This window comes from Ovis canadensis, chromosome 24 (genome assembly GCF_042477335.2).
Source record: "Ovis canadensis isolate MfBH-ARS-UI-01 breed Bighorn chromosome 24, ARS-UI_OviCan_v2, whole genome shotgun sequence".
NCBI lineage: Eukaryota > Metazoa > Chordata > Mammalia > Artiodactyla > Bovidae > Ovis > Ovis canadensis.
In genome coordinates this window covers 47,771,866-47,798,690 of record NC_091268.1, presented here as the reverse complement: position 1 = coordinate 47,798,690, position 26,825 = coordinate 47,771,866, and the positions used below count along the sequence as shown (strand labels likewise).

The 26,825-nt window shown below is 50.9% G+C and overlaps 1 protein-coding gene and 1 long non-coding RNA gene across 3 annotated transcripts in view; one reads left to right on the top strand and one right to left on the bottom strand.

Annotated features, from left to right (window-relative positions):
* CASTOR2 (cytosolic arginine sensor for mTORC1 subunit 2) overlaps nucleotides 1-13,320 on the bottom strand; it is a 49,937-nt gene extending 36,617 nt beyond the window's left edge. Inside the window, exon 1 of the mRNA XM_069570964.1 lies at nucleotides 12,894-13,320. Coding sequence (XP_069427065.1) covers nucleotides 12,894-13,006 — 113 coding nt within the window. The 5' untranslated portion in view covers nucleotides 13,007-13,320. The remainder of the gene's footprint in view (nucleotides 1-12,893) is intronic.
* An 11-nt stretch (nucleotides 13,321-13,331) lies between these two features.
* Nucleotides 13,332-26,521, top strand: LOC138429447 (uncharacterized). Of its 2 annotated transcripts, XR_011252801.1 has the most exons (7): nucleotides 13,355-13,668; nucleotides 14,492-14,563; nucleotides 15,010-15,100; nucleotides 21,387-21,516; nucleotides 23,520-23,782; nucleotides 24,126-24,419; nucleotides 25,804-26,411. It is a non-coding gene; the product is annotated as an uncharacterized lncRNA (long non-coding RNA). The 2 variants fall into 2 exon arrangements; XR_011252802.1 differs by lacking the exons at nucleotides 21,387-21,516; nucleotides 23,520-23,782 and having other exon boundaries at nucleotides 13,332-13,668; nucleotides 25,804-26,521.
* Nucleotides 26,522-26,825: the final 304 nt, after the last annotated feature.

The window sequence follows — 26,825 nt, the reverse complement described above, 5'->3', positions numbered from 1 at the left end:
AGATGGATGTGGGGATGCAGAGGAGGGTGGGAGAAGGTCTGGACAGGAGATGAGGAGGACCACTTGGGACAGGCCAAGGATGGGCAGGGAGTCTAAGCATCAGTCAGGCAGCTCCTGGGTGCAGAGAACAGCTCCCAGGACCCGGCTGGGAGCGGACCTCAGCACTCTTGGTTCTGACAAGCTGCTCTTACAAAGGGCCCCCTGCCTAACCCCAAAGGTACTCAGGTCTGTATGCCTGCAGACTCCTCTGCCGCGAGCAAAAAGTCCCTCGTCAAAAAAAAAAGAAAAGAAAAAATCAGAATTAGACATTCCATCCTGCATCCACCAGCTCAGCCCTTCCAATCATTCCAAAGCTGAACAGACCATCAGCGTTGTGGGAACCAAGGCCACCACTGAGGCATGCAGCCCAGCGAAGGGCACTTCGGTCCTCAAAAAATATCCCGTGAATTCATACGAATAATTAGCTCACTGTGGTTAGGATGCCTGAGCCCTTGATATAAGTTTCTCTTTTAATCCTCAGTGCAATGCAAAGGGCCCATATACTGATGACCATTTAAAGATGCAGAAACTGAGCCTCCTTTGAGGCTCTCAAGAATCTGCCCAAGGCCACAGAGCTGGTAAGTGGCGGTGGTGGTTGTTGTTTCGTCTCTAAGTCGTGCCTGGCTCTTTGTGACCCCATGGGCTGGAGCCCACAAGGCTCCTCTGTCCATGGGATTTCCCAGGCAAGAATATTGGAGTGGGTTGCCATTTCCTACTCCACGGGATTTTCCCAACCCAGGGATTAAACCCACGTCTCCTACATTGGCAGGTAGATTCTTTACCACTGAGCCACCAGGGAAGCCCTGGTAAGAGGTGGACTTCGAATTTAAAACACGTTTTCTTAACTTTTCCAAGTGTGCACATGCCCCGAGAAATGGGCCTTAGCAGAGGCCTTAACCCCAGTCTGCCAGGTGTCCGCTGCGTACTGCGGGTGAGTTATGAGCTGCTGTCTCCCCTGAGGGCTGGGGAGGGAAAAGGATGGAAACTCTACCTGGCACGTAGTAGGCGCTCAAGATAGATCTCTGAGGCTAAGCTTTGTTTGTTCTAAATCCACTCGGTCAGTCACCGCCTCAGTGACTTTTGAACTCCGAAGGGAAGACTGAACTTGGAGAACACATTTCCACCCCCTGCCTTTCCTGCCCAAGAAAGGGACTACGTCGTGAGGTGGGGAGGGGCTGGAACCGAGGGTGGGGAGGAAAGTCCAGGGGAGGGCCCAGGAGGTCCGCCTTGGAGGGAAATGAACCCTACCTTGAGAGAATGCACCTTGTTCCTGTCCAGGGTCCCGGCCGGTGCAGGAGGAGAGAAGCCTGACCGGATCACCTCTCCCTCCCCACCTCCTGGGACTGTTCCGCTCCCGGCAGCCTCAGCTCAGGTCAAGTGGCCACAACCTAGGCTGGATCAGCTGGGGAGCCCGCCTTCCCCTGACCCTTCCCCAGGGCCCCTAAGTATGGCCACCCCAGCACCCCCCGAGCCTCTTGGAGCCCACCACTTCAGCAACCACCCCTTTCAGACAGGTGAGACACGGAAGGTATCTGGCAGTGGTCTCCAGAGAGCCCGGGAACCACGGGAACCTCCATAGGACACATCCTTAGAGATGCGCCCACTTAGATGACACCAACTTCTGGCGAGCTCGGTCCCAGGAGGACCATGGGCAGAGCCTGCTGTGGCCAGGTGCTTGACTCGGGTTATTCTCGCCCCATAATCCAGTTTGTGCACTGAGAACCTGGGTCCAGGCTGGGGTCACCCGACCGGAAGGGGACTCCAGGCTTCTACCCAGGCAAAACTAATATGGTGGTTTACGAACATGGACTCTGCAGCCAGAGACCCTGGGTTCAAAGCCCTACTTCTCAGGTATTTTAAACAGTGCAGCCACCCTGAAAAACACCCTGGCGGGTCTTGAAAATGTTAAACGCAAGAGTTACCGCTTGACACGGCATTCCCACGCCAAGGGTCTACCCAAGAGAGATGAAGACACATATTCACACCAGGCTCCTCTGTCCATGGGATTTCCCAGGCAAGAAAACTGGAGTGGGTTGCCACTTCCTTCTCCAGGGGGGATCTTCCTGACCCAGGGATTGACCCTTCTACACTGTTACCAATGGACCATCAGGAAAGCCCACCCACAGATGTTTACCGCAGCAATCTTCATAACAACAAAAATGGGGAAACTATCCAAATGTACATCGATGGATGAATGAACATCCATATGATGGAATATTATTCTGCAGTAAAAAGGAATGGTGAGCTGACACACAGGCTATAACGCAGCTGAACGCTGAAAATACGATTCTCAGTGAAAGAAGCCAGTTACAAAGAGCCACATACCGTGTGATGATTCCGTTGGAATGAAACGTCCAGAAAAGGCAAATCCTTAGACACAGGAAGTGGATTAGTGCTGCCATGGGCTGGGGGTGTCTGCTTAATGGGTACGGTTTCCTTTGGGGCGACAATGAACGAGTTCTGGAATTAACACAGTGGCAACAGTTGCACAACTCTGAACACACAAGCGGCTTGTTGTGTTGCTGTTGCTGTTTAGCCGCTAAGTCACCTCCAACTCTTTTGCGACCCCCATGGACTGGAGCCTGCCAGGCTCCTCTGTCCATGGGATTTCCCAGGCAAGAAAACTGGAGTGGGTTGCCACTTCCTTCTCCAGGGGGGAATCTTCCTGACCCAGGGATTGACCCTTCTACACTGGCAGGCAGATTCTTTACCAAGGGACCATCAGGAAAGCCCACTCAAGAAGCTACTGTGTTGTAAACTTAAAGAGGGTGAATTGTATTGTATTTCATGTGAATTTTATCTGAATAAAGCTGCTATTAAAAAAAAAAAAACTGCTCTTCACTAGTTGCTTTTGTGACCTTGGGCAAGGTATGAACCTTCCATGCCTCAATTTCCCCATCTGTAAAATGGGGCGAGTAACTGTACCTACGTGCTAAGGGTTGTTGTGAGGATGAAGTGAGTTCATGCATGACGTGCTCTAAGCAGCTGTCTCACTGGGTGCCAGCACTTCCCCTCGGTCTGACTGCCGCCCACGCTGCCCTGGCGCACTGCCATCTGCTCACTCACCACACTGCCCTTTGATTCTGCACACTTACCTCGCTCCTATCTCTCCCACCCAGTGCCCAAATTTTCGTAAAACATACACCCTTTCAAATTTATCATCTTGATCATTTTAAAGCTGACTTTTCAGTAGTTAAGTGCATTCGTATTGCTGTGTAACCGATCTCCAGAACTCTTCATCCTGCAAAACTGAAACTCTATACCCACTGAATAACAACTCCCCACTCACCCGCCCTCGCCGGCCTCTGGCAACCACCACTCGACTTTCTGTCTCCACGAACTTGACTTTTCTGGGTACCTCACGCAAGTAGAGTCAAACGGCATTTGTCTCTCGGAGAATGCCTTATTTCACTTGGCACGATGTCCCTGAGGCTCATCCATGTTGTAGCATGTGCCACAGTTCCTTCTGAAGTCTGGGTGATACTTTATTATCTGTAAAGACCACACTTTGCTATCCGTGCATCTGTTGATGAGCACTTAGGTGGCTCCCACCTTTTGGCTATTATGAATAATGCTGCCGTGAATATGGCTGGGCAAGAAGACCCCAAGGTTTTAAGGCCAGACCTTAGAGGTGTGAGTGTGTCCATTATGAGGAAAGGACTATAAGTCCCATGTAAGTGCGCTGGCTTCCCTGGTGGCTCAGTGGTGAAGAATCTGCCTGTAATGCAGGGGATGTAAGAGACACAGGTTGGATCCCTGGGTTGGGAAGATCCCCTGAAGTAGGAAATGGCAACCCACTCCAGTATTCTTGCCTGGAAAATTCCATGGAATTGTGCAGGGCAGGCTACAGTCCATGGGGTCACAAAGAGGATGTTACCTTTAAGGCAAGGAATAAGGTTTTGGGGGACTGGCAGCTGGGGGAGATGTTCATGGTGGTTAAGAAGCAGCAGCGGGTCTTGGACAACCAGCGCTGGTGGGACGAGGCTGGTTCATTCAGGGCTAGTTCCTCAGATCAGAGGTCTGTTACCAGAAAATCATTTGCCAACACGTGTAAGCTCAGGGCTTGCAACAGAAGATGAGTCAGTGCGGTGAAGCTCTGGTCCTGAGGCCTGGACTGCACCTGGGGCCAGCACAGAGGGAGATAAGCCCTCCCCGCTACGGCCTGAGGCACAGGTGATTCTAGAAAGTCACTCACCCAGCCCCAGGGCGGCTTTGAGAGCTGTCTGGCTGGATGAAAGCTAGCTAGGGTGATCACACATTCTGGTTTGCCCTGTTGTCTGGGGTAATTATTTTTAGTGCTCCCTGTTATTCTCAGAAGTGTCCCCATTTGGATGATAAATTACATAGTCCCTCTATCAGTTACCCACTGTATAACAAATTGCCCGAAAACCTAGTCACTTGAAACAACAAACTGGTGTATCTTTCACAGTTTCTATGGGCTAGGAAGGTGCGCCTGGCTCAAATAGGTACTTCTGGCTGAGGGTCTCTTATGAGGTCACAGCCCACGTGCAGGCTGGGGCTGTGGTCACCAGAAGGCCTGCCTAGGGGCAGGAGGATTTAAGGTCAAAGTGACTCCCTGGCTGGCAGCTGCTGAGAGGTCTCAGCCTCACTCCACTCTGGGCCCCTCTGCAGGGATGCTTGAGCGTCCTGACAACATGGCAGCTGGATTCCCGCAGAGCAAGTGGGAGGCAGAGACAGAGCGGAGCCATGCCAGGCGGAAGCTATCATTCTGATGCCTCAGAAGCATCACAGGATCACTTCTGTCCCCTTCTGCTCATTAGAAGAAAGCCACTAGTCTAGACCCTACATGTACAGGTAAGGGAGCTTTAGCTAGCTTTTCAAAGGAACATTGTCAAAGAATCTGGGATATTTAAAAACTACCACAGTTACTCTAAAACTAGGGCATATGAGGTGGAGAGAGGGAGCAAAGCCAGAGAGGACAGAAGTCAGATCAAAGAATATTTGCAATGCCAGATAAGGAGCGTGAACCAGGATCTGGGGACAAGGTGAGAAGGGACTGTTTTGAGCAAGGCAGAGATAAAATCAGGGATTCACAGTGAATCATGACATCCACCCCAGCACCAGCCTCTGGTGGGGTCACAGGGCTCCACTCAACCCCTGCAATGGCAGCCATCACCTCCTTCTGGGTCTTTGGGCCTGTCACCCGCTACCTTTGGCAGAGAACACACCTTTCCTTTCCACTGGACCGAAGCTCCTTCTGCGCCTCCCGCAGGGCCCTGCCACGGCAAGTGTACACTGCAGGTTTCTGCACGAACAAAACAGATCAATTTACACCAACCCCAAGCTGTGGTCACGCCGGCCACAAGTCCTGGCCTGCACCCTGCACGCACCTTTCTCTTTCCAGCCTCCAGGCTTTGGTTCTTCCTGCCCAGAGGGCTCTGGCTGTGCCCACCATCTGCACTGCCCTGGGGGCAGATGGGACTGGTGGGAAAGTGGTTTGGATAATTTAGGAGGGAGATGAGCAGGAAGAGGTGTGGACTTCACTAAGCAGGTGGATGTGGGGCAGGCCAAGGATAACTTTGTACTTCCCATACCTTGGGCTTCGGAGCTGGTGCTGAGCCTGTGTCTTTCTCTGGGGCAGCAACAGGCCATGAATACCCCAGCCAGGTGTGAGGATTGGCTCTGTGCTCCCCCACTCTCTCCCTCTGTGTCCACCCACTCCTGCTCACGGCCTGGCCGGTTTTCCTTCGTCCCCAGCACCTCCACCTCCTGACATCTCCCCATTCCACTCAAACTCAGCTCACAGGGCCATCTCTTCTAGGAAGCTTTAACTGCTTGTAGTTCGGGATGCTACAGGCTTCCCAGGTGGCTCGGTGGTAAAGAATCCGCCTGCCAAGGCAGGAGACACAGGAAGATTCCCCTGGGGAGAGAAATGGCAACCCACTCCAGTATTCTTGCCTGGAGAACCCCATGGACAGAGGAGCCTGCTGGGCTACAGTCCATGGGGTCGCAAAGAATCAGACCCGACTTAGCAACTGAACAATTGTGATGCTACAGCATTTTGGCTGTCACTCTCAGAGACCCTGAATGCCTGGTGTCCTCAGTGAGGCTCCTGGAGGGCAGTGACAGACTCTCCACTTCCTACAGCAGAGTGTGACTGTACGTGCATTGTTTTGTAGCTAAGTCGTGTCCACCTCTTTGTGACCCCATGGACTGCAGCATACCAGGCTTCCCTGTCCCTCACTATATCCCGGAGTTTGCCCAAGTTCATGTCCATTGAATCGGTGATGCCATCCAGCCATCTCATCCTCTGTCGCCCTCTTCTCCTCCTGCCTTGAATCTTTCCCAGCACCAGGGTCTTTTCTAACAAGTCAGTTCTTTGCATCAGGTGGCCAAAGTATTGGAGTTTCAGCTTCAGCATCAGTCCTTCCAATGAATATTCAGGACTGATTTCCTTTAGGATGGACTGGTTGAATCTCCTTGCAGTCCAAGGGACTCTCAAGAGCCTTCTCCAACACCATGAATGCTTCGGCGCTCTCCCTTCTTTCTGGTTCGACTCTCACATCTGTACGTGACTAGTGGAAAAGACCATAGCTTTGACTAGACGAACCTTTGTCAGCAAGGTCATGTCTTTGCTTTTTAATACACTGTCTAGGTTTGTCATAGCTGAAGGCTCCTTAACGCATACACATAGCTTTGTGTATGCTAGGGAACCCTGGGCTTTTCAAACTCTGCCTCCACAGACTCTCAATGGCTTAAAGAGCATTTTCTCTCTCAGTTAACACTGGAGTCTGTAGTGGACCCCCGGCTCTATCTGAAGTGCTTGTCACGGTTTGTCCAAGTCCCCACAACAACCTAGGCGGGGGGCATGAACACTATTCTGATTTAGAAACGGAGTGCACAGAGAGGTGAAACATCGTGCCCCAGGTCACACCGCCAGGATGCAGGGGTGCTGAGATTCCACCCGAGGTGCCAGGCCCCAGGCCCTCACTCCCCTGCTCATTAGTCTTTCCCCAATGTGATCAAACAGTGGCATCAGCCCAGCACCCTCGGAAACAGTGGACTGTTTGCAATTTTGAGCTTTTCTCCTGTAAATGCCTCTTAAGTCTTCAGTGCTCACGATGGCTCACTGGCAAGATTTTCCAGAGGCAGCACCGTGGATGAATGATCGCGGACCAAACCATACCCGAGACTTAACAGATAGCAGATCTGGCCCAGGCAAGCAGTGTGGGTTTCTGTGAGCACGGGCTTACTGCATATCCTTAGGTGCTTTTTCTTGCCAATCAAGAGATGGACTTTCTAGATACGAGCATCTCATGGGCAAAAAGAGGATGCTGAAGCTTCCTGTGCACCCACCCTCAACCTGCATTTCAGGATAATGATCTTGCCCCTGCCCAGCTTCACTGTGATGGCCTCTCAGTATACACCTCTGCTTAGCGGCCCCCAGGAGGGGGCATGTCCAAACCAGTGTGATTTTAGACCTGGCTGAGAAATCTCAGGACAGGTTCCACAGCCAGACTGTTGTTCAGTCGCTCAGTTGTGCCTGACTCTTTGTGACCCCATGGACTGCAGCACGCCAAGCCTCCCTGTCCTTCACCATCTCCCGGAGTTTGCTCAAACTCATATGCATCAAGTCGGTGATGCCATCCAAGATTTTCTGGGTTCAAATCCCAGTTCTACCACTTGGGTGTGTCCCTGGGCACTCAAGGTTCTCAGTCTCCTCATCTGAAAAGTGGGGATAATTCTGCTTCAACTTTAGAAAGTTGTTGTGAGAATTAAATGATCTAACAGATGTATAGTGCCTGAAATGTACTAAGTGCTTTATAAGCATCAGCTATTATTGTTGTCATTGTTTTCACCATATACTTATTGATTATTGCCAGTTTTGCCTTCCGCGGTTGCAGAGAGCAAATTGGGGTCCCCGAGGAGCTCCATCTCCAGATGGCCCCAAGACTCTAGCTAGGCGTCCCCAGCTGCAGTGGTGCATCCTGATTGGCTCATGATGGTCTCATTTCCTGTGCCTGTGATTGGTGGAGATATACTTATGTGCCTGGTTCTGACCAATGAGATGGGGAAGTCTGTGTATGCAGGGGATGTGATCCCAGAAAGGCTTTCTCATAGACTTTCTCAAGGCAACAGCCTTTTCTGTCCCCAGGGTCCTCGCCACTCCTTCCCATGACTGCCCATATTGCCTGGAGGTGCCCCAGCCATTCCACAGAGCCAAAGAGAAAGACTGGGCCTTTGATGACATCAAGCCTTTAAGTTATCAGCCCTCAAACAGCCCAATTCATGACTTCATGGCGCAAAGTTCATACTCCTTATTGTTTGCACCAGCTTATTTGCAGCCCAAAGGATCCCAACTATATTCCGTGGTTGGTCACATATCTTCTTGGGATTAAGCCCACCGTACCAGAGGAAGGATCTGAGCTCAGCTGTGCATCAAGGAAGACTTCCTAGAGGAGGTGAGGCTAACACAGGATCTAAAAGAACAAGCAAGTGGACAAAGTGGGTAGGACAAAGTGGGTAGGGCAAAGAGCAATATGCCAGGCTGAGAAATAAAGGCCTGAGGCTAGAGACACTATAGGGTGTGTGTATCCACGCAAATAATCTGTGTGGCTGGGAGCCATGTGTGATGAGACTGGAATGGTGTGGTGGGCTTTCCAGTGGCCCCTCAGCCAGGCTACAGAACCACAGGCTATCACAGGGCTGAAGGAAAGCTCTCTGGTCAGCCTGGATTTGGCTCACCTCAGGTCGCCCCCTCCAGCCGTGGGCCTAGAATCAATGCACTCAGCCTGCCTTCTGCCCCTTTCCAGCCGCACTCAGATGCTGCCCTGATGGTCAGGGCAGGGGCACCGGGCCTTGTTTCTCCAGGTGCGATTCATCTGCCGAGCCTCTTCCAGCCCCAAGGCTCTCAGAAAAGACTCCGGCTGGAATCTGGGTCACTCTGCACGAGCCGGACATCCATCAAGTAAGCAGTTACTAAGTGCCTACAAAGCAGAGTGCTAAGCACAGCGGAGAAAGGACCTGGTTCAAATCCCAATTCTGTTTCTTCTGTGACCTTGAGCAGGCTGCTTTACTTCTCCAAACCCGGTGTCTTCATCTCTTTGGAACACATGGTAAAAACAACGGTGCTAAGTTGCTTTACTTGTGTCCGACTTTCTGCAACCCCATGGACTATAGCCCACCAGGCTCCTCTGTTCCTGGGGATTCTCCAGGTAAGGATACCGGAGCGGGTTGCTGTGCCCTCCTTGAGGGGATCTTCCCAACCTAGGGAACAAACCCACGTCTCTCACGTCTCCTGCATTGGCAGGTGTAGTTCTGGTTTCTCTGGTACTGGCAGAGGGGTGGGAGAGAAGAAAAAGATAAATAGATGCACAAAAAGCTTCCTGAAAGTAAGGTTTATAAACTAGGCAGTGGGAGAGTAAGACAAGCAAATGATATGCTCCTATGGACAAAATTTGAAAGGTGATGGTTACAGGGCGGAAGCAGAATGTCTAGATGGGGGGTGATGAGGGACAAGCATTCCTAGCAGAAGATTAGGCAGGGTGGAAGGGATGTTCCTAAAGCTTTAGAACGGTATGCTGCAAATACATGGGCTGGATATAACTGTTGAATATAGGTGTCACTGAACCTGTAATAGCAGATTTCTGAACTTGAGCCAGAAAGATGCTGATTCAAATTCAGGCTCTACACTGACAGTGTAACCTTGAATGAGTCACTTAACATCTGAGCCTCAGACTCCTTCCTTGCAAAGCAGGTGTAAAACCTAGTTCAGAGAGTCGTGTGCCCAGTCGCTCAGTTGTGTCTGACTCTGCGACGTCATGGACTGCAGCCCGCCAGGCTCCTCTCTCCCTGGGACTATCTGGGCAAAAGTACTGGAGGGGGGTTGCCATTTCCTCCTCCAGGGGATCTTTCCAAACCAAGGACTGAAACCACCCTGCATTGGCAGGCGGATTCTTTACCCCTGAGCCACCTGGGAAGCCCCAATTCGAAGAGCTGTACTGTGGTATATGCAGGATCCTGAACCAGGATCTGGCCAATTCCCACTTTAATGCCCTAAGATGCACTGCCACCTCCTTCAGGAAGTCCTGCAGGCTCTCTCAGGTCATCCCCCAGATCCAGCTGCTAGCCCCTAGACACTCCCCTCTCTTCTGTGAAGGCCTCTTCTTTCTCTCTCACCAGGCTTGGGGCTTTGAGGAGGAAGAGGCAGGGATCTCAGCATCTCTTGAACCCAGCTGCACCCCCACAGGGAGTGGGCATCTATTGATGCCACATCCCTCCCAAGCCTCCACGCAGGTAGACATGAGAGGGAGGAAGTGACTAAGTCTGCTGGGGGAGGGAAGCAGGGTTCAGGACAGTTTTGGGTGATAACACTAGATCTTGAGGGTTCAACAGGAATTTACTGGTGGGAGGAGGGGGTTTCAGGCAGAGAACTAAAGCAGGGAGGTGTGAGTGGAAGTAAATTGTGGGTCAAACAGAAAATGTCTAACTAAAGATGAGAATTCTGGATTCAGATCCCAAAGGGTCTCAGATGCCACGTCAAGGATTTGCCCTTCAGGGAGTGACCGAAAACTTAACAGGCAACACAGTGACAAAAATGACAAGGCTCTGGGCCACCACTTGGGGGCAGATACTGATGGACAAATCAAAAAAGGACCAAAAGTTCTACCTGGATGATTGACTGTTGAAAATTGCTCCAATAATACATCCACACCCTGCTCCCCCTTATACCTGCATAAAGCCAATTTCCACAATCATTCCACACTACACCCGTAGCAGCTCTGTGAAACCTATGGGGCCGAGCAGTGCTATCTTCATTACAGATGGACAAAGTGAGAATCAGAGAAGGAAATGGATCTTGCCACGGTCACAGGGGCAATGAAGGGGCTCATCACAACCTGAAGTCAGCAACCTGGCCCTGCCTGGGAGGCAAGGCCTCTGGCCATTGGACAAACGTGCTCAGCACCTTCTAGAGCCAGATCTTGGAGACAGGGAGATGACCTTTGACCTCTGAGTCATCTTGAGACTGGACTGATCACCTGGGCTTCTTGCAGGAGAGGGAGAAGCGGGACCCACTGAGCGGTGGGGTTTCTGCGGTCCAGACAGGTCAGCAGGGGCTCACCCCCATGACAGGCCTATCTATGCGACCTCCAAACTGGACCCTGGGATGGAGGCTGGAAGGTGGCCAATCCCCCCACAAAGGGAATGGGACAGAGGGAGTGGCCCTTGGCTGCCTTTCTAAGAAGCCCCCAAATGCCCCCTCCTGCCAGCACCCAGGCCCCCGCACGGCAGCAGCCTGACTCATCATCCCGGTCTTTTGAATGGTAGCCGAGCAATCAGCCAGGGGGGCTGCCTGGGGCTGACGGCCAAGGGTTGGAAAAACAAGGCCGCTCTCTCTTACCTCCAGCCTTGGAATTTCAAGACAGGCTGGGCGTGGGGAGCAGAGGGCAGGTAGGTGCAGGAGGGGTGGGTATCAAGAGTGGGAGGAGGCTGGGGTGGGGGGCCAGAAGGGGTGGGGAGAGGTTCAGAATCTGAGCTGGTGGCTTTTGTTTTCAAATGACCTGTTTAATAATTACCTTTGCAATCAAAGGAGCCAGGGCCCAGGGAAGGTGAGCATTCAACCCTCCATACCCCACCAGGCAGCCGGGCAGCCAGAGAAGAAAGTAAACAAGATGCCACCGGCTCTCTGCTCCATCTCGCAAACAATGGCGGGACTGAGCTGCCGGCTCACACACACACATCAAAGTGAGATTTCCAGGCAAGAACTTTAACAGGCAGATAAGAGGCTTGGATTGAATTTTCCCCCCACATCCCGGGAGCTCCCTCTGAGCTTGCGTCCAAGGGGGTAGCCTAGGGGCTCCCGTCATTTTAAGTTAACCTTGATCTGTAATTTATTCATTCATTTTGCAGAGAAGAACTACCTCCGTCTCAACCCCCGAAAAGCCTAGCCAGCAACAACTTCACCCCTTTAAACAGTCACAATGGTGGACAAACAAGGGATTTAAGTTACAGCGGCTAGCTAGCACTCACACTCCGGCTCCTTAAAAAAACATCATCCTAATCCAAGCCCCCGGCCGGGGCTCACAAAGTCAGACCCTGACCGGCAGTGGGAAAAATCCAACTTGGGTTTTTGTTTTTCAACCTCCCAAGGCCTTCAACTATTTTTCCCCCTGCAGCATCCAAGCCCAGCCTCAAGGCAGAGCCGTAAACACGCCTGCTCCTCCCCCTTCCACGGTTCGGCAAAACAGCCCCCCCGCCCCCCCACCTTCCCGGACCCCGAGAGAAAGAACCACAGCGACCCTCACCCGCAGCCCCCCTCCCCTCCCCTCCCCCAGCCTCCGGCGCCGTCCGCAATCGTCGCAGGCACCTTGAGATAAACACCCACTAATGATTTTATGATTTTTCTGCTCTGGGTAGCCGCGCTCAGCAGAATCCCTTCCCCCGCCCTGGCGACGGGGGCCGGCCCAACGGAGGGATTGGGGGATGGGGGGGCGTTAGTTTTTTTTTTTTTAACACGGCTGCGAGTCCACACCTGTTTTTCATTCATTCATTCGTTCGTTCATTCATTCATTAACGGATTCGTCACAGCTGCCTGCCTGGCCCTCTGGATCTCGGGGAGAGGATGGGAAGGGGGCTGAGATGGGGGGAGACAGAGGCACGGGTGCATCTCGTGTGTGTGCGTTGGAGGTGGGGGGGATGGCTCGGGGTGGAAGGACCCAGTTAGAGGGCAGATCGGGTGGCTTTGTCAAACACAAGACGAGCGATGCGGCGGGGGCGGGGCGGGGGCGCTCCCCGGGGTTCGAAGTTGTTTTCCGAGCCGCGGCGGCGAGGACAGCCGCCCGGGTGCGCCTCTTTGTCTCTCCCCGGCCGGCGCCGCGTCCCCGCGCGCTCACCTGGTCTTGGAGGACAGGAAAGCAAGTTTGATCAGGCCGTAGGTAAAGAGCGGGATACTCTCCTTGGCGACGCTGGCAACTTGCAGCCGGTGCTCCAGGATGTGGAGTTCCATCGTCCGCCCGCGCTCCGCGGCGGCTCATCCGCGGGGGGCGAGCCGCGGCCCCCGCCCCCCTGCGCGCACCCAGCCGGCACCGGAGCGCCGCGGGCAGGCGGCCGGGGGGACCAGGAGCTCGACGCCGGGCGGGCCGGGACGGACAAAGTGGGAGGCCCGCCGAGCCGCGAGGGGGGCCGCGGGCGGCGGGCAGGCGGCGGGCGAGGGCGGCAGCGCTGGCGGAGCAGCGGCGCGCGGCGCCCGGCGCGGAGAGCAGCTGGTGTTCGCTGTAACAAACAACTTGCCACTCAAACGCCGGCCCGCTGGGCATGCGCGGCCGCCGCGGGGCGTGTCGGGACTTGTAGTCCCGCGGCCGGGGCGCCGGCGGCTGCTGATGTCAGGGGGCCGGGCGGCCGTGCTAGGGGCCGGCCCGGTGCTGGGGAAAGCGCGGGGGCTGGGGGTGGCCGGAGGGGCGGGTGGAAAATGCTGGAGCGCGGGTCCCCGCACGCTCACGGGGAGGCGGAGGGCAGAAACGGGGGCCTTTGGAGCTGGCCTGGGCCGGAGTGCAAACTCTGTCCCTCCGAGCTCGGGACTTGGCGCTTTTGGGTGCAAAGCGAGTGGCCCCCAGAATTCCCGCTCTTGAGGAGGCCCGAGTTTGGGAGGGGAGAGATTTGGAGAAACCGGTAATTACAGTGCAGAGAAGCAAAGCAAAATAAAGCGTTGGGGGGGGGCGGTGTGTTGGGGAGATGGGGCTTCAGTGGGGTTTCCTGGAGGAGGGGACATCCAGGCTGGGTTCTGAAGGATGAACTGGAGCTCGCTGAGGAGGGGGAGGGGCACGCGGGGATGGAGGCGGCCGGCGGCCTTCCAGGCAGAAGGAACAGCGTGTCCAGAGGCACAGAAGCGTGAAAGCCCCCACGGATCCGTGTTTGGCTTTGCTGGAGCGGAAAATGTGAGGGAGGAGAGGCCAGAGATAAGGCAGGCGCAGTCACCAGGAGCCAGGTCGAGAGGGTCATGTGTGCAGAACTAATGAGGTGGCCGTTTATCCGGCGGGACAGAGGGTGAGGGGGCTGCGAATGAGGGAAGAGTCTGAAATACACCCCCAAGGCTTCCCACCCCAGGCATGTCTCCGACTAACGCCCTGCCATGGCTCCCCCTTAATGGCCTATTGAAATTTTGAAATTTTCTAGGTTAAAGTTACTGGTGCTTTGCTCTTGGGCAAAGTATTTTGGGGACGTGATGGATTAGGTTTACCTGCTGGGGCTGTCTGGGAACTTTCTTTTTGGGGAAGATTCTGACCATGGCCTACCTCCATTCCTCAGCCCACCTCTTTGCGGTGGGGGGACATATGGGCTACCTTGTTTCCACAAAGGGGCTCAAAGGCTGCAATCTGGTGGCTGTTAACGCATCTTGACCCCCTTCCCACTTTACTTTCACTCAAGAATTTATCTGCATCTAATGAAGAATATTCTTTTTGTTTTGTGTTGCTTGTCTGTCTCCCTCTTCTAGAATCTCAGCTCTGTGAAGGCAGTGGGCTTTGTCCTCTTGCTGTATTCCCAGTGCCTGAAATGTGGCTGGCAGGTGAGAGACATGTATTCAATATTCATGGGATGTATAAATGCATACATCTCTTCCTTTAGCACAGAGAGACTTAGAAGGCCCAAACAGAAATGCATTCAGGGGCCAACCAGGCAAGTGTGAAGGTGAATAAAGCAGTTGGATATCAGACAGTTGGGAAATGGTACAGGGGAAGGGAGGCTTGACTGAAGGCCTAAAATTCTTAAAGGAAAGCAACCCAAGAGGTGAAACCAAACAAGGCTAAAGGCAGAATTTGGTCAGTTTTCTGACTTCTGCTCTGGATGGCCTTGGTCAGCGTTTTTTAATCTATAATTTATGATGCATGAGTGGGTGGTGAAATCAATTTAGCAGGGCATGACTAGTATTCAAAAAGAAAATTGAAAGAAAATGACACAGAACTTTGCACATAGAACAGGTGATCTATTACTGTGATCTTTTCTATGTTTCAGGAAACTTCCGTCTTGGCTACGTGTGTACGTGTGTGCACACCGGCCTAAATGTGCATCTGTGAGCATACATGCACTGGATCTTGATGCAAAGGTATTTCTCTGTGTCTTGGGTCAAAAACAATTTGAAAACCCTTGTCTTTCTTGTTAATTAAGCCAGGCTGTTGTAAAGTTTGCAAATTTAGAGCACATTGGTTGGATTTACAGAATTGCTTTCACTGAGCTGTATTTGGTGCTTAAGTTTCGAGACACTGACACCTGAAATGATCATTGGGAATTTGAGGAAACTGACCTCTAGGTTGTCAGATCGAGAGGATGGTTTCAGGCTGGGCCTAGAGTGAGACATTCACTCTCAAGATCATGCCTGTCTTGGCTCTGCACGTTCTTGTGGAATTCACTTCTCTCTTGCTCCCTTAGCTTTGCACTCTTCTGGTTCTTTCTTGGTTTTCCTGGTTTTTCCCTCTTTGGTTTCTTTTCTGTCCAATCCTAAAATATGTGGAGGTCCACCTGGTGTTCCTTCCTGTAGTGAGTTTTTACAGCAGTGCCTGCCAGTGAATCTTGTCTCCTGCTAAGGTATCCCACATTGATTTTGGCCTTGTGACTTTCTTTGGCCAATAAGGTCTTAGCTCGGTAGTACATATACTTGGTAACCCTTGTGCACTGATGCTTGCCTGCTTGGTGGCTCCCCTGAGTCCATGACTCTGTGAAGAAGCCTAAGTAAAATTTCACGTGGAAAGAGAGGCCAGGTGTTCCAGCTGTTGCTGCTGAGCCCCATCCTCTGCTGACAGCTGGCATCAACCAGACACATGAGTGAGCTGACCTGGGACCTTCTAGCTCACTATCCAGACACATGCAGCCACATGAGTGAGCCAGGTGAAGCCAGAAGAGGAACTACCCAACCAATCTATAGAGCAATAATAAATTCATTTGACCCTTGAACAGCTGGGTTTAAACTGCTCGGGTCCATTTATACATTGTTTTTTTCAGTAGTGAATAATGCAGTGCCTTAAGATCCATGGTGGTTTGAATCTGTGGATGTGGAGCCATGGATACTGAGGAACCACATATATGGAGGGTCATTTATAAATTATAAGCAGGAAGTTCCCTAAGAATCTGCCTTGGCAGGAGATGTGGGTTCAGTCCCCGGTTGGGGAACTGTTAGTAAGATCCCACATGCTGTGGAGCAACTAAGCCTGCTCACTGCAACTATTGAGCCCGGGTGCCTCAAGGAAAGATACTTTATTGTGCCACTAAGACCTGATGCAGTCAAATAAAAATAAATATTTTAAAAAATCATAAGCAGATTTTCAACTGATGGAGGATCAGCATTTCTAATCCCCACCTTGTTCAAGGGTCCACTGTAGTTATTTTTAGCCACTAAGATTTGGAATGATTTATTATGCAGAAATAGCTAGCTGATATTTTCCCTCACCCCTTATCTTCTCTCAAGATAAGAGAGTGGACTCAACCTCTGACTTCTGATATGTTCAGTTCAGTCGCTCAGTGGTGTCTGACTTCTTGCGACCCCATGAATCGCAGCATGCCAGGCCTCCCTGTCCATCACCAACTCCCAGAATTCACTCAAACTCATGTCCATCGAGTCAGTGATGCCGTCCAGCCATCTCATCCTCTGTTGTCCTCTTTTCCTCCTGCCCCCAATCCCTCCCAGCATCAGAGTCTTTTCCAATGAGTCAACTTTTCGCATGAGGTGGCCAAAGTACTGGAGTTTCAGCTTTAGCATCATTCCTTCCAAAGAACATCCAGGGCTGATCTCCTTCAAAATGGACTGGTTGGATCTCCTTGCAGTCCAAGGGACTCTCAAGAGTCTTCTCCAACACCACAGTTCAAAAGGATCAATTCTTTGGTGCTCAGCTTTCTTCACAGTCCAACTCTCACATCCATACATGACCACTGGGAAAACCATAGCCTTGACTAGATGGACCTTTGTTGGCAAAGTAATGTTGAAGGCCCCTAAATTGACAGTTCTAGACCAGAACATGTTCCTGAAGCCCTGATTCACATATTTAACTTGCTGATGTTTGGGGATGTGTGTGTATGCGTGCTCAGTCTTGTCTGACTCTCGTGACCCCATGGTCTGTAGCCCGCTAGGCTCCTCTGTCCATGGGATTTCCCAGGCAAGAATACTGGAGTGGGTTGCCATTTCCTTCCCCAGGGGATCCTCCCAACCCAGAGATTGATCCTAAGTTTCTTGTGTCTCCTGCATTGGCAAGCGGGTTCTTTACCACTGTGCCACCAGGGAAGCCTGGTGGTTGGTTACGTCCACCTAAATGTTTACAGGCTTGGGCAGCTCACCCTGTTCCCACCTTACCTCATCATCTAACCCAGGTATCTCCAACCTCTGGATCTAATGTCTTATGATCTGAGGTAGAGCTGATGTAATAAATAATAGAAATAAAGTGCAAAGTCAATGTAATGTGCTTGAATCATCCCCAAACGACCAACCCCACCACTGGCCCCCTAGTCCATGGAAAAATTGTCTTCCACGAAACCAGTCCCTGGTGCCAAAAAGGTTGGGGACCGCTGATCTAACCCATCCCAGACCTTCTCTTCCTCGAGTAATCTCTGTCTCGGTTGACGACATTGTTGCCGATCCCTGGAGTTACCAGCCTGATCTGGCAGGCTGTGTTTTCCAAGATGGTCACAAGGTCTTTTATTCTGCGTGCTCTCCTGGCAATGTGACATTGATGATCGTCTCATTAGGCGGTGGGTCAGTGTCCCCTTGTCTTGAGTCTGTGACTACAGAGGAAATGACGCCACCTGTGACTTCTAAAACTAGGTCATAGTTTTATGACCGGTGTCCACCTGGTCCCCTTGGGACCCTCTGAAACCATATGCCGTGCTGTGAAGAAGCACAGTCTCCTTGGATGGATCACAGGTGGAAATTCGTATTGGTTTGTTAGGTCTGCAGAACGCAGACTGGGGGCCTTAAACAACAGAAGTGTGTTGTTTCACAATTCCGGGCGCTGGAAGCTCAAGACCCAGGGTGCATTTCTTCTGAAGCCTTTCTCCTGAGTTTGTAGATGGCCACCTTCTCCCGGGTGTCCTCCTGTGGTCTTCCTTCTAATTTCCTGCTCTTATGAGGACACTGATGATATTGACTAGAGCCCACCCTAATGACCTCGTTTTAACTTAATTACCTCTTTGAAGACCCTTTCTCCGAATACAGTCATGTTCTAAAGTAGTGGGGGTTAAGACTTGCACATATGAATTGTGAGGCATGGTGGGCACGCTTCGGCCCATAGCAGTGTGCCAGCTTCCCCAGTGGCTTAGCGAGTAAAGAATCCACCGGCAATGCAGGAGACGCAGGAGACACGGGTTTGACCCCCATTGTCGGGAAGATGCCTTGGAGGAGGGAATGGCAACCCACGTCAGTATTCTCACCTGAAAAATGCCATGGACAGAGGAGCGTGGCGGGCTACCGTCCACGAGTTGCAAAAAGTCAGACGCAACGGAGTGACTAAGCCCAGCACAGTGTTCCAGCCAACAGCCCCAGTGGATAACAGAAACCTTAGGGCAGATCTGACAGCCCCCAGACCTGGGGAGGGAGGCTTCACCCGAGATGAATGAGAGACGCTGAGGAAGAATCACTTAGCTGAGCCTGATCCCCTACTCGGACCACGGAAGGCAATAATTAGATAATTATAGTTGTTCTAAACCACTATATTTAATAGCAGTAGATTATTGGAATATTCTAGAATCAGTCTGGTTGCTGGTGGTGGCGGTGGATGACGGCAGGGGGAGCTGACCAGGGAATTATCCTGGATTGGTCCCTCTCACTTCCCCGTGCCGCCAACCCCCCCCACCATCTAAAACAGGTCTTGATTTTATTTACTGCATACCTCTGTAATCCAGCTGTCTCTTCACCTTGACCATCATGTTCCCATGTCCTAGATAATTACAACGGCTTCCTAATGTCCATCACATCCTCCTTGTGTTGCCTAATAGATGTTCTGTGATGTGGGCCTCCCACCTGTAACTCTTGTAGGGACCACGGCTCTCCTAAGAAAGCCGAGCTCTGATCCTCCATAGTTGGTCTTACAGGAAGGAAGAGGCTTTCTCGCTAGTAGACCCATCCTCTCCAGTATGGTAGACATTGGCAGTACAAGGCTATTGAATACTTGAAACTGGAGCTAGTGCCATGAGAAATGGAAGCTTTAATTCTACTTCATTTTAATTGATTTAAAATTAAAAAATGATGATTTAGTTATTGGAAAACATTGACGTATGTTTGGAAGAGGCTGCCCAGCTGTCCTGGTTTTCCTGGCACTGGGCTTTCAGGTTGTGGAACTCTGAGTTTTAAAACCAGGACTTGTGGGCTTCCCTGGCAGTCCAGTGGTTAAGACTCCAAGCTTCCACTGCAGAGGGTACAGGTTCCATTCTTGGTCCGAGAACTAAGATCCCACATGTCATGCAGCATGGCCAAAAAAAAAAAAAAAAAAAAAAGGAAAACAAGGACTTGAGTAAGCGAGAATGACTTGGTGATACTGCTTTGAAACAGCTTGGTAATGGACATCTGTGAAATCCAAATACAGCTGGAGTATCATGGATGAGAATTTAGCGGCTGGATGGAGATGTGCCATAAATGTCAAATACACCCTAGCTTTCAAAGACTTGGTATAGAAAAAAAAAATCTTCTTAATTTCTTATATTGATTACCTGTTGAAAAGATAATATTTGGGATGTTGAGTTAAATAGAATGTATACTAAAATTCCATCTGTTTCTTCTTTACTTTTTAAAATTTGAAGTCATGTATGGCTTGCATTATATTTTTATCTAGCCCTGCCCTTGAATAGTGGTTCTCAAACCGTGGTTGGTGTCAGAATCACTGGGGCACCTGGTAAAGATACCCAGGCCCAGGCCTTGCCCTGTTTGGGGAGCCTGGGCACCTGTTCTTTATCAGCTTTCCTGGTCTCAGTCACCCTGCTGTGGTGGTGTGTGGTGTGGGAATATAGATGCCAGCAACCCCTTTCTTCTTAAGTCTGGGGTCTCTGGACCCAGGAAAACAATGCCCCAGGACAGGCACGGTCCTCAGTCTGCCTGGCTAAGGCCTAGCATGGGCTTTACCAGCACGAGCTGCTCAGATGGCATAGAAGTAGAAAAAGAAGAGAGGGAGGGGAGGGCCAGGAGAACTAAGGGGGCATCTTTTTCTGGGGCTTTGGTTCTTTCTGGATCCTTCCTTAGTCCCTAGGTGAGCTGACCTTGAATTTCCTCCCCTGGGTTTGGCAAACAATACCAAGGGCCATGGGGAGTCATTGAAGGTTCTCGAGCAGGGGAGGAGCCCAGTGAAATGGATATCTTTCCCAGGGAGCCCAGGCCTCCACCACTTCCTTTTCCCACCCTTCACCACAGGGCTGCAGGAAGAAGACATTTCTCTGATTCTCTGCTGGAGAGTCCCTTCCTGCATCCTCACCTTCACCCCCATGGAAAAGGATTGTGTGCTTATTTGCTCAGTTATGTCCGACTCTTTGCAATCCCATGGACTGTAGCCCACCAGGCTTCTTTGTCCATGGAGATTATCCAGGCAAGAATACAGGAGTAGGTTGTTATGCCCTCCTCCAGGAGATCTTCCCAACCCAGGGATTAAACCCAGGTCTCCTACATTGCAGGCGGATTCTTTACCGGCTGAGCCACCAGGGAAGGGAAAGGATTACTGGTCCCCAGAGTGCGGTGGACTGAGTTCACATCTGAACTGTCGCAGCCTAGTCCCCATCGGCCATTATCCTTATCTCGGGCACAGGCTCTTCTTCCTTCTTGCTCCCAGGCCTGCCCAGCCTTGCCAGGATCCCCCAGAGACCAGGTGCCAGCCTCTCTGCTGCAAATCCACACTTAGACGCAGACGCCAGGCATCACTTGGCCCCACGGAGGGAGAGAGTGTGGGGTGTGGGAAACCAGCCAGCCAAGCGTCACTGCATCCTTGAGAAGCAGGCCTGGTCTGAGTTTGGCCTCTATCACATTCCGTGCTGTGCAAATTACATCTTTCTCTGCTTTGGTTTCCTCATCTATAAAATGGGCACGATGGTGCCTTTCTCACAGAGCACGCTCATGCGGGGATGAAGGGAAAGAACGCCTTTGGAAAAACACCCAGCGCTGCTCCTGGCGCTTGGCAGACACTCATTCATCAAATATTTGTTGAGTGAATGAAGGAATGAGTGTGCGTGTGGATGGGCCCGTTGGCACTCTGGCCTCAAGGGCAGCCCCCCTCTGTAGTTGGCAATCTACTCCCTCCTGGCTTGTGGCTCCCCTCAGTGAAGGAGGAAAGGAGGGAAATGGGTGTGTCTAGGGCTTCCCCTCGGTGCCTGTGTGTGTTCATCGCAGCTGATTCCCAGAACAGGTAGGGATTCATATGCTCATTTTGCAGATGGAGAGATTGAGGCTAGGGGAAGGTCAAGAGGAGCCGACTGTGGACACAACTTTTCTTGGGTCTCCCAAGGGCCTGCACCAGGGCTGAGCACATCGTGCTGCTTAAGGAATGCCAATTGGTTGAGTTGGTGAGTGAACATCGGGCCCCGAGGTGACAGGAGAAGCCCCATCCTCTTTATTGTGACATCCTTGGGCAGGGTAAGAGGCAAGGAGTCTTTCTCTCACGCTCTGTCTTGGATTATTTCCTTCCATACCCTCTTCCTGCCTCCTCTCCTACTTCTCAGCCTGTGCTCTTTCAGCAATTTTTCCCCCCTTTTCTTTCTTCCTCCCCTCCTCCCTTCTTTCATCTGTGGTTAAGGCTGGCCTTACTGCAGCTCTTTGATATTCTGGGAACTGATTTGAAAAGCATCAGGGCCTGAGCTTCTGAAGGTGTGACTTGGGGTCGATTGTGCATCAGTTTTACGATCCCTAAAATGCAAGAGTCTGGATGGCTGCTTCCCAGGAAGGTGAGCTGTTATTCATTAAGTCATTGGGATGGGAGAGCCATAGCTGAGTCCTGTGGAACTAAGGAAGTCTGGGCTGATGTGTGGCCCTCCCCAGGGTGGTGTTCCTTCAAGGCTTGTGGAGTGACTCAGGATGCACGTGTGGTGACTGACCAGTGGGAGAGGCCTGGGGGTCCTGGGTGACCTCTGATCCAGAGCAGTTCCAGAATTCCTTCTTGGCAGGTGACAGGAGAGGGAGCTGTACCTGGGGCGTCTTTTTGCACATCGCAAAGGTGATTTGCTCTCTTGGGAGGGAATCTGATCTCTAACATCCTTTGTGAAGATGCAGAAACATCTGCAGTGGACACTGCTGGGATTGCTCATGAGATATTAGTCTCGTCTCAGTGAAGAGAGCAATTTATCAGAGGCCATTCCTTCCAGCGATGAAGAACCTTTCAGAACTTGATTGCACTTAATGCATCAGCCTTTCCAAAGTGTTTTATTCCACCCTCAAATGAGATAATGAAGCCCTTTAATTTACTGTTCAACTCCCGCACAGAGTGAGTGGGTCAGGCCCGAGGAGACAGAGAGCTGGACCCTGGCTCAAGAGGCCAAGCATACCCAGGGTGTCGTCAGCCTGGAACTGCCCGTCTCCTGGCGGGAGCTGGCATGGAGTCCCAGGCAGCCCAGAGTAAATCCCAGTCTGGTGGCTTCCTTCCTCTGCATCCCCAAGCAAGTCACTTACTCTCTCGAAGCCTCAGTTTCGTCTTCTGTAAACTTAGGATGGTTGATGACACTGGCGTGGCAGGGTGTGGAAAGGATTAGGGATGATGTGGCTAAGGGGGCAGTGCCTGTCACTGGATAGATCCTCAATGCATAGCAATTGTCATTGGGTAGTGAGACTGAGCTCGGAGACCTCAGAGGAGGTCGTTCTTGCTCCTGGTCATGGGGGACACTCACATCCATGGCTCTGCCCTGGAGTTACCATTGGCACCAAGTAAACCAGCCTTCAAGGCCTTCACCTCCCGCTTCTCTGCCCATCTCATCCTGACCATTTCAATGGAGCTAGCCCCCTCAGACAGTAGATGATGGCTGAATGGCTGTAAAAATCCAGCCATGGGCAGCATCGGAGCCCAAGCTGGACCTTGCCCAGGCCTCCTTCAGCCTCCCATTTGGACCTGGGAGCTTCTCGACCTCCCCTCCCCTGGCTCTTACCCCCTATTGGACAAGAGTATTCTGACTTGTGTGATGGTGCAAGTTCTGGGTAAATTTAAGGGGCCTCATTAGATTTGTGTTGATTACAATACTCTCCTCTAAAAACAATAACGTTTCTTGCTCTAACAATATCAGCCTTCCTAGGTGTCTCAGTGGTAGCGAATCTGCCTGCCAATGCGGTGATGCAGGGAAGATCCCCTGGATGAGGGCATGGCAATGCACTCCAGTGTTCTTGCCTGAAAAATCCCATGGACAGAGGAAACTGTCAGGCTATAGTCCATGGGGTCGCAAAGAATTGGACCCAACTGAGCAAGCGTGTGTTGCACACACACACACACACACACACACACACACTATCAGTATTTTATGATGCTTTTCCAAGGATGGAAGTAAAGCATCTTGAGAAAGGGGTGTGTTTTCTAATTTGCTCACAGGTCAGTACAGATGAGTGGCTTACCCTTCCTTCCTCCACTGCCTCAGTGACCTTCCCCGGCTCAACCCCACATCCCCTTATGGCAGGATTCTGGCATTTGTCCTCTGTTCCTGCTCTGGCCTGGAGGGACCAGCCAGGACTTGCATTGTTGGCTTCATCTCAGGCAGATTCCTGACTGGCTCTTGTCGCCTTGGATCCTGACCCCAGAATGACTCCTATGGACGTCTTCTCCTCCCTCAACTAAGACCCAGTGCAGCTAAATAAGTAAATAAATATTTTTTTAAAAAGTATTCCTTCGGCTTATTTCCGTCCTCTTCTAATGGGACTTCTCTCCCTTTCAAAGTTTCTGCTATTTATTTCCAGGAGCCCCAGGGGTGTCTCACTGGTGCTCACAAACATTTTTCTGCTACATTTTATTGCCATTTTCCTCCTTCTGTGATTGATTTTCAAGCTGGGATGGTTGCTCTCAAGGTTTCCGCTGTCTTCTCCCGTCGCTGTGGCCCTCACTCCTCGGAAAGCTGAGGACCTCTCCAGGATGAAGGCTGGCTTGGACACACCCCTCTGAGCTGCTCCCATCACCCTAAAATGACTTTCCTGTCCCTTCCAGGCTTGCCGTTTCATGGTCACACAGCTACAAAATATGCCGTTATCTCTTAGTACTGTGAAGACTGTATTCCCCCCAAAATGGTACCAACGATGACTCCCTATCTTCACATGGTCTTCATGCAATGGGACTCTGACACCCCTTCTTCTTGGATCGGGATGGATTTGTGACTATGGCCGAAAACACAGAGGGTCGTAAAGAGTGATGTAGCTTCAGCTAGCTTGCTTGGAATGCTTGCTCAGGGGACCCAGCCACCATGCTGTGAGGAAGCCCAAATCGTATCCACCTTCCAGCCAGGTGAGTGGCGCTATCTTAAAAAAGTGGATGGTCCAGCCTTAGTCAGTCATCCTGGCCCATGCCACGTGGAGCAGAGATGAGCTGTCACCACTGAGCCTTGCCCAGACTATGGATTCATGAGTAGAATGAGTGTTGTTTGAAGCCACCAAGTCTGACGTGTTTTGTTGCACTGCTATGCAACAGACACAGGGCTTCTCCAGTTTCCAGTATTCTTCCCTGGGACTCAGACCTGGAGCCACGGGGCTGAGCCCAGGGCCAACCTGAAGGACTGATCTGGCTCCACCCACTTGGGAATTATATTTCCCTTTCCTCAGGTTGAGCCTGTTCCTGGGAAGTTCTTGAGTCCTCTCAAAGACTGACCCATGGGGGCAACTGGCCCTCTGGAATTGACTGAAAGTGAAAGTCGCTCAGTCGTGTCTGACTCTTTGCGACCCCATGGGCTATACAGTCCATGGAATTCTCCAGGCCAGTATACTGGAGTGGGTAGCCTTTCCCTTCTCCAGGGTTGGATCTTCCCAACCCAGGAATCGAACCTAGGTCTCCTGCATTGCAGGTGGATTCTTTACCAACTGAGCTATCAGGGAACTGGACATCCTTAAATCCTGGAGGGCCAGAGTTTAGATTAAAACCAAGACATCTCCTTCACTTCCTTCTTATCCTCTATTTCTAATCACAATCTCAGTTATTTTATGAGAGGGAAACTGAGGCTCAGAGAAGTTGAATTAGTCTCCTCAGGCAGTACAGCCGGGAAATGGGAGACTGAGATTTGGACGCACATCTGTCTGCCTCTCCATTTCCCTGGGGACTGCTTCTCTGTGTTATGTGCAGAGGCTGATGCTTTACAGGGGCCCCTGTGTCTCCCTAAGGCCCTAATCCACTTTATCACCCTCTTTACAGATGGCCCTCAAAAAAGATGTATGTTCAGATGGCTAATAAACATATGAAAGGCACTCAACCTCGTTTGTAACTAGGAGATGCAAATAAAAATCCCAAGCTGGTGTCCCAGTGGTTAGGATACTGTGCTCTCACTGCCAGGGGTGTGGGTTCAATCCCTGGTCAGGGAACTAAGATTCTATAAGCCATGTAGCACAGCCAAACAATGCCCCCCCACCCCAAACAAAACAGCAACAACAAAAGCAATCCAAGCATACCCCTACAGTGATAGAATGTGAAAGAGCATCTCTCAGACCACCTCCCATAGACTTGCGGCCCAGCAGTCAATTTGGCCAACTTGGGTCGTTCCAGCTTTGGTGCACCCTCTGGGTTCAGTGGGGGCTCACTTTCTCCTTCTGCTTGCACCTGTTTCCTTCCTGACCACAAGTGTCGATCTCAAGAGCATGTCTTAATAAACATCCTGGGTGCTAAACTCCATCTCTGTTTCCAGGGGAACCTTATCAGTGACAACTACACATCCACCAGAATGGCTGAAAGGTTTTGAAAAAAAAAAAAAATTGAATCCTGTTTTTCATGACTGGAAGCAGACTCACGCATATATGGCCAGTTGATTTTTGACAAAGGTGCAATGGCAATTTAATGGAGAGAGGATAATCATTTCAACAAATGGTGCTGGAACAACTGGACAGCCATATGAGAAAATAAAAAGCAAGCAAAAGAAAAAAAAAAAAGCCTTGATTACCTGTACCTCACAACTTATACAAAAATCAACTCAAAATGGATCATAGACCTAAAAGCAAAACTTAAAATACTCCCCAGAAGGAAACATAGGAGAAAAATCATTGTGACTTCAGGTTAGGCAAAATTTTTCTTACTTATAGCTTCTTTATCCATGAGCTATAAAAGAAAAATATGGTAAATTAGATTTCATTGAAATTAAAAGCATCTGATTTTAAAAAGACATTCTTATGAAAATGAAAAGACAAGCTACAGCCTGGGGGAAAATATTTGTAAAACACATGTGATAAAGAACTTGTATCCAGAATATAAAGCATCCTGAAAACTTCATAATAAGTGAACAAATGACCCAATTAAAAATGGTCGAAAAAATTGAATCAGCCCTGCAGACAAGAAGATATGTGGATGGCAAGTGAGCACGTGGAAGGATATTGAGCATCATGAGCTATTAGAGAAATGCAAAATAAAAACCAAAATGAGAGGGACTTCCCTGGTGGTCCAGTGGTTAAGAATCTGCCTGGTGTTCTTTTCTCTTCTCCTCCATCCTGTGTGGGGTTGAATTTGCTCCTCGCCAAGTCCTCTCACGAGACTGTCAGTATCAAATGATTCCTGGCCAAGAAACAAAGGCAGAATCATCCCATTCCCCAATGGACGCGAACGAAAACTGATAATAAAATCAGGTACAGCTCCAAGAGAAAACAGACATTGGAGAAGAATCAAGCTGGGTCTATAGGGAGCCTCACATGTGAAGTGGCGCATTTATGCTCCATCAAG